We start from the raw sequence: 13,031 nt of genomic DNA, 5'->3' as shown, positions 1-13,031 counted from the left end.
AGTGGTTTTTGAGTTCAGATTTCTCCCATTTTAAAACAATCAAACCTCTCTCAACCCCATATTCTACTCTATCGCCTTGTTTGTCCCTTTCCTAAAATAAACCTTCTCAGGAGTTGATATCTACATTTACTGTCTCAGTTTTCAGACCTTCTGTCACTTCTCAACTCAGCTGTCTGGCTTCTACCAACTTACAAAGCAATGTCAAATCATGAAATTTTTCTAACATGTTTTACATGACTTGGCAGTAGCATTTAACTCCAGTTAAGACATAACTGTCTTGAAATATTCTTTTTTTTTCTTTCTTTTTTATTTTTTAACATCACATTTTACTGCCTTCCTCTTACTTCCTTTGGTAATACATTATAAGTCACCTTTTTTTGGCTTTTCCTCCTTTCCCTAGCCTTTAAAGTTTTGTTTTGTTTCAGGTCATCTTTTCTTCTTCATTTGTCACTGTCTTCCTAGGTGACTTGACTTTTCTTTTAAATTTCAGACTCATTACCCACACAGCATCTCTATTGAAATGTTTTACAAATCCCTCTAATTCACCATATTTTAAATAGCTTACTATCCCTGAGCTACCCCACTCTACCCTAGTTGAATTTATTTTTCCACTTGTGTTTCCATTTTACCAGTAAATGGTATTAATCCATTTGGTTTTGCCACAGACCTGGGAGTCATCCTTTACATCATCCTTTCTCTCAGTGCCCCCTTTTTCAGAAAACAAAGGCTTTTTGAATTCTGTATTCTAAATATTTGTTATCTTTACTTGTGTGGCATCACCATTCCCCCCAGATCAGTCCATTTTTTAACTGGACTATTTTAGTAGCTTTCTAACCAGTCTCCCTTCTTCTACTCTTATTACCTTCCAGGACATTTTTTATAAGACAGCCACAGTGATTTCTTTTGGTCATTCAACAAATCAAAAGCACTTCTTGAGCACCTAATACACACAAGGCACTGGTCCAAAAGACAAGGTTAGAAGAGAAGCTTGCAATTTAGTGCAACTGTTTTCTTTTTTCCTTTTTTTTTTTTTAAACATCTCACAATTACAGAAAAATTGCAGAAGAATCTTTTTTTCCTGTCCATTTGAGAGGAAGTTCCTAACATAATATCCATCACCGCAAATACATCAGTTTGTGTCCTACCAACAAGGGCATTGTCCTATATAATCACATAACTATAATTCAAACATCAAATATTGACATTGATACATTCCTCCCATCTAGTCCTTAGATCTCATTCATGTTTTACCAGTTTTCCAATAATGTATTTTACTATAAAGGACCCAGTTCAGAATCATATATTGCATTTAATTGGCATGTCTCCTTAGTCACCCTCAATCTGGAATGCTTGCTTGGTCTTTTTTTTTTTTTTTTTTTTTTTAACTTTCATAACCTTGACACTTTTGAATACCTACCACAGGCCAGTTATTTTATAAGATGTTCAATTTTGCTTGTCTGCTATTTTTTCATGCTGATGTTCAGGTTATGCATCTTTGACAGGAATGTAACCAAAGTAGTTCTGTGTTCTTGTCATTGAGTCCTAGCAGGTGGTATACAGTTTAGATTTTTCTAGTTACTGATAGTGTGCATTATAACTTCTTAATAAGGAGGTATCTGTTAGGCTTGTCATAAAACTACTTGTTTTTCCTTTATAATTAAGTATTTGTGTGGAGGGCAATTTGAGATCTTGTATTGTGTGGAGGGCAATTTGAGATCTTGTAAGTTACTATGTTTTTTAATCAAACTTTCAGCTTATATAAATCACTATGACTCATGGCTCCCTATCTTATTCATGGAATTGAAATCTATTATTATCATTATTTAGATATTTTTTAATTGGCTCTAATATAGCTATTGGGCCACCCATCAGTCTCTTTTCTGTGTCCTTTTAATATGTCCCCATCATTCTTGGAGCACTCCTTTCTAGTACAACAAGAAGTTGTAGGCTCCGTTCATACTTTTCTTGTCTCAAACCTGGAATCAGCCATTTCCCCAAGAAACCCTGGTTCTTTTTAGTAGAGTGTACTATTTAGAACCCCAGTTCTGGACACTAAATTGCTTATTGCTGTCTGGTCATCATTGTTCCCAAGTCCTCTTAGCAGATAAGCTAAGGGATACATGTAAACATGTGTATACAACCCTCTATATATCTATATTTTTGTATTTTTATGCTTATCAAAAACCATGAGTTCACACTGAAAATTCCAGTTCCCTTCCAAGCCCCCTATTAGTTTTGTTCTAGTTTTCTTGTTTTCATATTTGCAACTCCCTTATTGGACCCTGAGAAATCTAGTTCCTATCATCCTTAATATACAGTTGACTCTTGAACAACACAGAGGTGAGGGGCACCAACCCCCACACCAAAGTTGAAAATCTGTGAATAATTTTTGACTCCGCCAAAACTTAACAGCCTGCTGTTTATCAAAAGCCTTACCAATGACAAATAGTCGAGTAACACATCTTTTATATATTATATACTATATTCTTACAATAAAGTAAGCTAGAGAAAAGAAAATATTAAGAATATCATAAGAAAGATGGGGTGCCTAGGTGGCTCAGTCCTTTAAGTGTCTGCCGTCAGCTTGGGTCCAGGGTCCTGGGATCAAGTGCCAAGTTGGGCTCCCTGCTCAGGGGAAGTCTGCTTTTGCTTCTCCCTCTACCCATCTCTCCCACTGGTGCTTGCTTTCTCTCTCTCTCTCTCAAATAAATAAATAAAATCTTTTAAAAAATAATAAGAAAAAAATACATTTATAGTGCTGTCCTATATATGTGTGTATATATATATATATATATATATTTTTTTTTTTTTTTTTTTTTTTTTTAATCCACATATAGTGGTGCCTGAGTGGCACAGTTAGTTAAGCATCCAGCTCTTGGTTTTGGCTCATTTCATGATCTCAGGGTTCTGAGATCAAGCTCCATGTCAGTCTCTGTGCTCAGCATGAGTATGCTTGGACCTTTTCTCCCTCTGCCCCTCCACCCTGTGCTCCTGTGTTCTTACTCTCTTTCTCTCTCAAATTCATAAATAAATATTTAAAAAATAATAATTCTACATGTAAAGTGGACTCATGCAGTTCAAATCCGCATTGTTCAGGATGCCTGGGTGGTTCAGCAGTTGAGCATCTGCCTTTGGCTCAGGGGATGATCCTGGAGTCCTGGGATCAAGTCCTGCATTGGGCTCCCTGTAGGGAACCTGCTTCTCCCTCTGCCTATGTCTCTGCCTCTCTCTCTCTGTGTCTCTCGTGAATAAATAAATAAAATCTTTAAAAACAAAACAAAACAAATCCACGTTGTTCAAGGGTCAGCTAAATTTACTTTTTTGAATGATTCCCCTTTATGTAACTGATTTCCCATTGCTGCTGCAGCTCTCTCTTCCCTGTGTGGATGCCCTTCTTTGCCGACATAGGCTCTGACAGATTGCACCCTCCTAATACAAGAAACTGATAAGAGTAGTTGTTTCTGGGAGAATGGGGTAACTGATAATGAAAGGGGATTCCGTTTTGTACCTTTTTTGTACTGTGTGCATTTATTACTTGATCAAAAAAAAAAGCTAAGAGTATATTTTCCTATTGACAGATATTTATCTTTTTTCTTTGACTAATTGTGGTGAGTGTAGTTCTCATCAGGTTTGGCAAATAATATTTTTTCTGACTCACAGTAGCCCTGAGTTTCTCTGTGCAGAGGTATTATCAAAGCATGAAGGCAGAACAAATTCTGAGCCTCAGAAGATATTGCTAAGCTATATGGCTTCCAGATAGTTCCATTTAATGTACCATGTCATCATATTTATCTCTTATATGTAAGGAACTCCCCACCCCCCACTTTTCTGGTCTAACTTTAGAGAAAACACTTGTATCTCTGATTTTAAAAGGGTATATATTATTGTTATAGGTAGCCAAAAGAAGAACAGGAGATAGAATGGTAAGATATATAGGTATACTAAACTACATTGTATTCTAAATTGAAATAAAAATTCAACAACTAAGTTTTATTGTATAAAAACTAGGTATTTTGCACAATTCAATTAAACGTTTGCTAAACACCCACAATAAGTTACACGTGCAGAAATTTTAAGATAAAGTCCTTCAAGGAGCCCTCTACCTTTTTGTAGGGATGTGTTCAGGTAGAAGGGGACAGGAAAAAAAAAAAAAATAGGAGGGTTGTAATAAACAGAGATAAACAGAGGAGAGCAAACTTCACCAAGCATCTAACTGGACCTGATTGGTTTGGGACTCTAGATAATTTAGCTGAAAAAGTAGGATAAACCAATTTAATAAAAAATAATCTACATAAGAATTTGGTAAAAATAATAATTTAGTCAAAATTCCCAAACATAGGGGTTTTAAATATCAATTCATATTCAAGACAAATGTTTCTGCTTCTCCCAAGTTTGTCATAGAAAGAATTCATAACATCTTAAATAATCAGCAACAGAGAATTTAGTATTTGGAATAACTTAAAAGTCCCTTAGTTATATGCATTAAAATAAAAACATAGACTAAACTCAAACCAGAAAACAGGCATAATTGGCTTATAATGAATAGGGGAAAATATATAGTCAGAAAAAGAAAGTCTATGTCATTTTCCTTTTAATTTCTCTTACTTTAAAAAAAAAGATAATCATTATAAAAGAAAAGCATTCACAGGGATCTCCCTAAAAGAAATGAAGAGAGATGTCCACAATGTCCACCAAAAGACACGAACACAAATGTTTGTAGCAGCATTATTCACAATAGCTCCAAACTGGAAACAATCCATATGTCCATCAACTAATGGGCAGATAAACAAAATGTGGGATCTTTGTACAGTAAAATGCTACCCAACAATATAAAGGAGTGAATACTGATTCATGCTTCATCATGCATGAACCTCAAAATGATGCTAAGTGAAAGAAACCAGACAGACTACATTTTGATTCCATTTATATGAAATTTCTAGAAGGGCATATTTATAGAGCTAGAAAGTAGATCTGTGGTTCTCTAGGAGTAGGGGTAGAAGCAGGAATTAACTCCAAACATCTGTGAAGAATTTTTTGGATGGTAGAAACATTCTAAGATTCAAGATCTTAGAGATAGTGATGGTTCCTCAACTTTATAAATTTATTAAGATGATTGAATTGTATACTTAAAGTTGGTTGGATTTATGATATGTAAGTTGTACCCCATTAAAACTGTTTTTTTTCTTTTGTAAAGAAACATTACAGAAAATAGTGATAAGCAAAAAGGAGCATTTTAAGTGGACCCCCCTCCCAGTCACCCATCTAATCTTAAGAGTATATCATGCCAGATTTCTTTTACTACACATATGATTTTACTTCTCTTCAAATAGAATTAGATAACATTCACTTGGCTATTCCCAGGTGGAGAAAGAGCCTCCCAGAGAGACTTGAATGAAGAAAAACAAACATTAAAAAAAAAAAAAAAAAAAAACAGATTTAGATATCATTAAATCTGAGGTAAAAATTTGGTGAAAAAGTGAATTGATCCTGGATTGTGAATAGAAATCAATTCCCCTGAAATTCAGTAAACTATTATTTTTTAATTCATAAATAAGTTTAACTCTAGAATGAGTAAGATCTTTTTGTTTCTTTCCATAAAGGCCTACAGCAGTGAATTCTCTCATTTCAAAATATGGATTTCAAGAGCAGCTGCTTTACTGTGAGTTTGCTTTAAATTATATGTCACTTAATTAGCTGCTGATAGACTGTTACTATAAAGCTTACTAATTTTTCATGTTTTGACTTCTTTTAATCTTAAAATTTACATAACTAAAGTTGTTTTAGTTGAAAAGTTCTCTATACCAATTTTCATGTATATATCTATCTGTTATGTCCACCAAACATTTAGTGTTGGCTACCCTCAGAGGAGTAGAATTAAAAAAATTGTGTGTGTGTATAAAATACTGTTATGCATATACATTTATAGAGAGAGACTTAAAATTTTAGGATTAAGAATAATCCACTTTTTTTCTTAGATTTTTGTTATGTTTTCTAACATGAACGTAAATAGTATTTGTCTAAAAAATTTTTAGAGATGCCAGCCAGACTCAGTCAGTGGAGCATGCAACTCTTGATCTCAAGGTCATAAGTTCAAGCCCCACATTGGGCACAGAGCTTACTTACTCACTAAATAAATAAATATTTTAAGATATAAAAAAATAAGTTTTTACAAAGAGGATAATACCAGTCAAGATATTTTTTTTTAGCATTCAGACAGCATTGTAATTATCTTCAAAATAGTCTTGGTTCATTACCTACATTATGTATGTGTTTGTGAAGCTCTTAATCAGGTTTTGAGGGGATTTTTAAAGTCTTGCTGGAATAATTTTTTTTTTAAATGACTTAAATCTTTTGGCTTAGATACCTGTGCAAATAGAATTAAAATGAAGACTAGAAAAGAAATTCATTTATAAAACCAAAAGTTAGTTTTAATTCACTATATTTTTTAGAATATGGAGTTAAATTTAAATTTTTTGTTTAAGACATTTAAAATTAAAAATGTAACATATTGGAATCTATTACTTGGAGATTGGTAGGATTTCATTATCGTGTAAAGTTCTTCAAGTAATAATTGATGACTTGATAACTTTGATCTTAATTTAGAGCATGGATTTGTGTTGTACAGTCACAAAATTTAAAATTATTGTTGCAGTCTGTTGAAAAATCTAGACTTTTCTAATGTATCATAGTTTATTCAGCACCAAAATCCAGAAACTCACATGTAAACTAATTTTTACTTCTGAAAAAGCCTGATTTTCATAAACATTTCTTTGCCAGGCATCTTTTGACTGCTTTCTGAGTTGCTTAGAAATAACTCCTTCCTATATGCTTTGTCTTTTCAGGGGGGTTTTATATTTAATCAATAAAATGTTTAGTTAAATGTTGTGGTTTAAATAAAAAGCATATATTTTATGCTAATGGCAGTACTGTCCATTTCTCATACTGGTATCAGTCTTTTGATGATAATGATGGTGGTGGTGGTGGTGGTGGTGGTGGTGGTGGTGGTGGTGGTATTTAGTTGACATTTACTGAGTGCTTATTATATGCCAGGTACTATTCCAAGCACTTTACTTGAATACAACAATTCTTTGGGACGGTTACTATTATCGCTATTTCATGGCTAAGAAAATGGATGCATAAGTAACATGACTTACCCAGTTTTTGTCAGTGAGGAAGTAACAGACAAGAGTTGAGGTTTGGACTTTTAGGGTGTCTAGTTCCAGATTCATCCTCTTAACCACAGTATTATACTTCTCTTACATATGTTGCAATTTAAACAGTAGAAATATAATAGCTTATAAAAATTTTAATGGCTTTATTTCACATAGTTGATTGTAATGTGATCCAGGTGTCTTTGGTTTTCTAAATAAGAGAAAATTGAACTTGGTAACACTAGTACTTGGGTCTCTCTATTCTCAAAGTGTTTAATTATCCACTTTGAAACATATCATAAGATAAATAATGGCATTTTTTTCCCAAAATTATTCAAACTAAAAAATCAGTGTTAATATTAACTAGTTCGAGTTACAAGTTCAGCACCTTTAGCTAGTTGCCAAAATTTCCTAAATTTATGACCTGAGTACTCTCATACATGGCAGGAAAGTTTTGTCTGAAATACAATGTCTTCATTTATGCAATTTAAACTTTAAATAGCTTTTTTAAAGGGTAAGAATAACTAAATTGTGAAAGTATTTTACTTCTTGACATTTACACCGGCTCTGATTTATTTGTATTTGTTTGGTTTTGTTTTAAGCTGTGCTTGAAGAACTTGTTAATAGTGGACGTTTACGAGGCACTGTGGTTGGTGGGAGACAGGATAAAGCAGTATTTGTCCCTGACATTTACTCCAGAACACAGAGTACTTGGGTGGATTCCTTTTTCAGACAGAATGGCTATCTAGGTAACTATTTCTTTTTGTCTTTAAAATTAAAACTTCTAATACTACACACATTCTTAGAAAGTACTGTATTAGTCCAAGGCGTATACGTATACTTTACTGTTGCCAGCAAATTTTAATGGTTCTCTCTGAGTGTAAAGGTAACCAAATTGCAGGGTTTTGTTGGTTTTGGAACTGAGTTTAATTTCATAGTTTTTAGAACAGTTATAGAAAAGCCAAAAGCTGGTATTGTTACCAGCCTTCCAGTGATACGATACTATTACAACTTCAAGTTATATTAATTCATGAAAAGTAATTTATTATATTTTATAAGTTGCCCAATTATTCATTACATAGTCTTGGAAATACTTTATTAGCTGTCAGCTTTACAATGTAAAGTTCTTCATGTAATAATTGATGACTTGATAACTTTGATCTTAATTTAGAGCATAGATTTGTGTTGTACAGTCACAAAATCATCCACTTCTTCAGAACCCTGAAGCTATTCTGACTTCTGTTTCTGAGGTTCTGTCATTTGGATAAAGTAGATTGACTAAATTTAGCCATTAATACAATTAACAAATATATATATATATACATATATATAATACTTCTATATATTACATATGTATATGTAAGATTGATCACATTCATAACCCAAGTCAAATCATGTAAGAGATCAGTTGCTTTCTCAATAAATAAACCTATAAAACACTAATGTTCGAACAATTTAATTCTATGCTAGAATACTGGGCTCTGCCCTTATGTTTGCTTGGTTTTCTTTAATGTACTTTTCAGTTTCTTCAACCATGGACTTGGATTAGAACTTTATTATGATTAATTTTCTTAAATATGCTTATTTGGGTACAGAGAGGACGATAGATATCTCCAGTAACTTTAATGGCTATAAATTTAAGTATTTTTTAAGTATTTTTTCTGTTTTTAGTTTTGTTTATATGCTACGTCTCTTACTAGTTTAAATTAGACTGAACAGTAAAACAATTTGTCCTAAGTTGTCTGATACCTTTAATTAGCTATAGTAAGCAAAATAAGTTCCAATTTTTGTTTGTTTATTTTTAAAGGTTTTATTTATTTATTCATGAGAGAGATAGAGGAGAGAGAGAGAGGAAAGACAGAGAGAGAGAGAGAGGCAGAGACACAGGCAGAGGCAGAAGCAGGCTCCATACAGGGAGCCCGATGTGGGACTGGGTCCCAGGACTCCAGGATCACACCCTGGGCTGAAGGCGGCACTAAACCACTGAGCCAACCAGGCTGCCCTGAACTAATTTTTCTACAGCTATGTTTAGTAATAAAAATCTGGGAAGGTAGCTGCCTAACCAAGGAATAGGCTGTGGTATATTTCTATGCCTTATTCTAAAAGAAAAAAAGAGAGAGAGAGGGAGGGAGGGAGAGGGAGGGAGGGAGGAAGGGGGAGAGAGAGAGAGAGAGAGGAGAAGAGAAGAGAAAGAAGAGAAGAGAGAGGAGAGAGGGAAAAGAAGAAAAGAAAAAAGAAAAGAGAAAGAAAAGAAAAGAAAAGAAAAGAAAAGAAAAGAAAAGAAAAGAAAAGAAAAGAAAAGAAAGAAAAAAGAAAAAGGAAAGAAAGATGCATTCACAGAGAATAGGTGTTGGTAGAAATGATTTTTTCTAAGATTTCTAAAAGATGTAAATGATTGACAATTCTGTTCCAATGTATTCCATTCCATTTCTATTTGTGATATATTTTTAGAATTTGATGCTTTGTCCAGACTTGGAATCCCAGATGCTGTGAGCTATATAAAGAAAAGATATAAGACAACACAACTCTTGTTTTTGAAAGCAGCTTGTGTTGGTCAAGGACTTGTGGATCAGGTGGAAGCATCAGTAGAGGAAGCTATCAGCTCTGGAACATGGGTTGATATTGCAGTATGTTTTATCTTTTTCTTGTTAATTTTGCTTTAAACCAATGAGAACTGATACTCACTAGTATGTAGTTATTTTAAGTGTTAGGATACATAAAGGTAATCTTGGCTTCGTAGCCAAATTCTAGCAGTCAGTGTTATAGCAAAAACAATCATAATTATGCTTAAAGAATTTATAGCTTCTGAGGTAGAATGATCTTTTATATATGGATAGTCAACATCCAGAATTTTATAAATCTCAAGCAAATAATATAACACTCATATCAGTCTTGCCATACATAAATTGATGAGATTTCTCACAATTTTATCCAGACATTTATAACTTTACTGGCATCAGGCATTTTTAGCAGTTGTGTACTCCTTATCCATTCATTAATATGAGCTGCTTCAGCCCTGATAGTGTTTTGCTTCAATATTCAGTATGACCTGCCTTTATTATGCCAAAAAGATAAGTGCCTGTGAAGAGAAAGGAACAAGAGGCCGATCCATTATCTACTAGTCAAGACCCAGACTCTCTTCATAAAGCAAAAAATTAACTTGCTTTAGATAAACAAATTTCCAGAGATTCCAGATTTAGGTGTTCATTTATTCATTCTACAAATTTAAGTACCATCTGTGTGCCAGGAACCATTTTACTTGCTAGGAATGTGGTGCTCACACAAGTTTCCTACGGGAGAGATAGTTCATGAAAATAATGACTTCAGATAGGTCAAAGAGCTACGAAGAAATCTGGTTTTGAGGTAAATTTGTCAGGAGTTGATGGTGGATTACCCATGGGTTTATGAAAGGAACTGAGTGTGACATGTAGGTTTGGGGCTTGATCAACTGCGTGGAGAACAGTACCATTAATTGAAATGGGGGAACAATGGCGAAGGGTGGATGGGAGATAGGGTTGGGGGGTAGGCGGCTGTTGTTCTGGACATGTGAAATTTGAGATGCCTGTTAGGCATAAAAGCAGAGATGTTAGGGAGACTAAGTAGAGTATATGACTCCAGAGCTCAAGTGATCATGAAAGCAGAAATATAATTTAGGAGGTTATCAAGGTTTATCTGTATGATATTATATTTATATTTGTTTTCATTTTGTTTCTGATTCTAGCCTCTCTTACCCAGTTCGTTATCAGTCAAAGATGCTGGGATGTTGCTTCAACAGGTGATGAGAGCATTCAGCAAGCAGGCATCAGCTGTAGTCTTTAGCGACACAGTCGTAGTCAGTGAAAAATTCATAAATAACTGTATTGAACTCTTCAGTGAACTGATGCACCAGAAAGCTGAAAAGGTATGCCAGATTTCCTTTCCCCCACTAATCTTAACAGGATTTTCATGTTAGAGTGATCTGACGTCTTTTGAAAAATGGAGTAAGCAGCATATACCCAGAAATGAGCATTGTGTTTCATGCATCATTTCCCTTTAATACATCATTTCTTTTTATTTCTCCTCCTCAATTTGTTTTTCCCCTCTTCATTTCCATTAGGATATATAAGTTTGAATTTAGGGAGCCAATTTTATAGATGAAAATCATATAAATGAAATCATACACTTCATAATTAAGTCACCTAAGGGTATTGGTCCAACATTAAAATCCACAGAAGTGCTGTCTGTGGATTCTGTGTATGAATACACAGTACATCTATCAATCGCTACACTATATATTTACTAAATATAGTAGAGCCTTACTAATTTTACCTATTTGGGATGCACAAATGGGATAACTTACTGAGAGGAAAAATTGTTACTATCAAAAATTGATTAGCCCCTCAGAGCAAGTGCTGTAAGACTGTTTAGAAGCCGAGGTCCTGCGGGGTCTGCTTTAATGTCTATTCAAATCATGATTCTAGTTAACAGCGCCATCTACTTAAAAAGCCTGGTCACGGATAGGGAGAACAAGTCCATTTATCTTAGACTGTTAATAAATCTATGAGAGCTTATATAAATAATTTGTATTCATCTCTAGTCTAAAGCTCTTTAATAGTTTTTAAAAAGAAAGACAATTTTCTACATCTTGCCTGCTAAGCATCAGAGACGAGTAAAAGTACATAGGATTGATAACAGTAAACCTGCCAGTCTCAACTTGTTTACTGTCTTCGACTTTGGACAAATAGACCTCCAATTTCTACATCTTCAAAGAAAGGATGATGATGCCTCTTTTCTAAAATATAAATTTAAATACAGGAGGGATATGTACAAAATGTCTAGCACATAATATCTCCAAGTCCTTAAATGGCTACATTATTTTTATTTATTTACACTAAAATAAAAACATGGTCATCAATTTTTCTTTCTTTGCTCTCCTCCCTCCAACTACAAAAATAACTTCAGGAAAAAAAAGATTTTATTGTTTGAACTGTCAACATTCTAATTTTTTTCTTCAGGAAACCAAAAAGGAAATACCATTTTTAACATGAAAATGTACTTTTGTCACTACAGATTTAGAACCCTGTCCCATGATGAAAAAACAGTTTCTGAACATGGAAATAGTTCATTATTCTTAACACAAATTTTTTAAAAGCTGAGATCAAGATTAAGTCCAGAGGAAATAAAAACACTTCATATGATTAAGTATGCAACTCATCATACATGGTTGTTCTGTTAGGGTGGAGGATGGAGATTTTGTTAATCTTTCTAGTAATCTCCGGTATCCAAGTGGCACTGGATTTGGGAGCCTCAAAAAGAAAAAGAGCAAGGATCACCTATTAAGCAGAGGTAAAAAAAGCCAAATCAGCAGAAGAAGATTGCATCTGATATATGATCAGTTTTTCACAGACCAGATAGGATTTTTCATTATCTGATCACATATTCAAAAAGCCAAGAACAGCAAGAGGAGAGACTGATCTTTGGCAAGGAGAAATAGTCTCAGACTGGCAACTGTTGAATCAGGCTCTGTAGTTCTTCTTAGCATGAGATCAAACAAGAACAATCAGAATGAGTAATAATAATTGAGTATGTAAATAACTTCTATTTATGCTTTCTGTAATGCCAAATATTTTTGCTTACCAAGAAAAGTATGTTTTATTTCAGGAAATGAAAAATAATCCTGTTCATTTAATCACTGAAGAAGATCTGAAACAAGTCTCCATTTTAGAAAGCATTAATACAAGTAAAAAAGATAAAAAAGATGAACGAAGGAGAAAAGCAACAGGTAATAAATTATTATTAACAAAGAAGATTGAAAGATGAAGTTTTTTTACTTGTTGCAGTGAACTAACTCTGTATTTATTAGGTCCTTTGAAGTTTGATTCATCTTTAACTGCTAATATT

At 33.7% G+C, this 13,031-nt stretch overlaps 1 protein-coding gene across 4 annotated transcripts in view; it reads left to right on the top strand.

Annotated features, from left to right (window-relative positions):
* Positions 1–13,031, top strand: part of UFL1 (UFM1 specific ligase 1) — a 32,394-nt gene that overhangs the window by 6,834 nt on the left and 12,529 nt on the right. For all 4 annotated transcript variants that reach the window (XM_072832021.1, XM_072832020.1, XM_072832023.1 and 1 more), the window contains exons 7-11: positions 5,601–5,659; positions 7,754–7,900; positions 9,603–9,778; positions 10,873–11,052; positions 12,792–12,912. In XM_072832021.1, the coding sequence (XP_072688122.1) occupies positions 5,601–5,659; positions 7,754–7,900; positions 9,603–9,778; positions 10,873–11,052; positions 12,792–12,912 (683 nt within the window). The remainder of the gene's footprint in view (positions 1–5,600; positions 5,660–7,753; positions 7,901–9,602; positions 9,779–10,872; positions 11,053–12,791; positions 12,913–13,031) is intronic.

The sequence above is a fragment of the Canis lupus genome, chromosome 7, assembly GCF_048164855.1.
Source record: "Canis lupus baileyi chromosome 7, mCanLup2.hap1, whole genome shotgun sequence".
NCBI lineage: Eukaryota > Metazoa > Chordata > Mammalia > Carnivora > Canidae > Canis > Canis lupus.
This window is presented reverse-complemented; position numbering and strand designations above follow the sequence as displayed.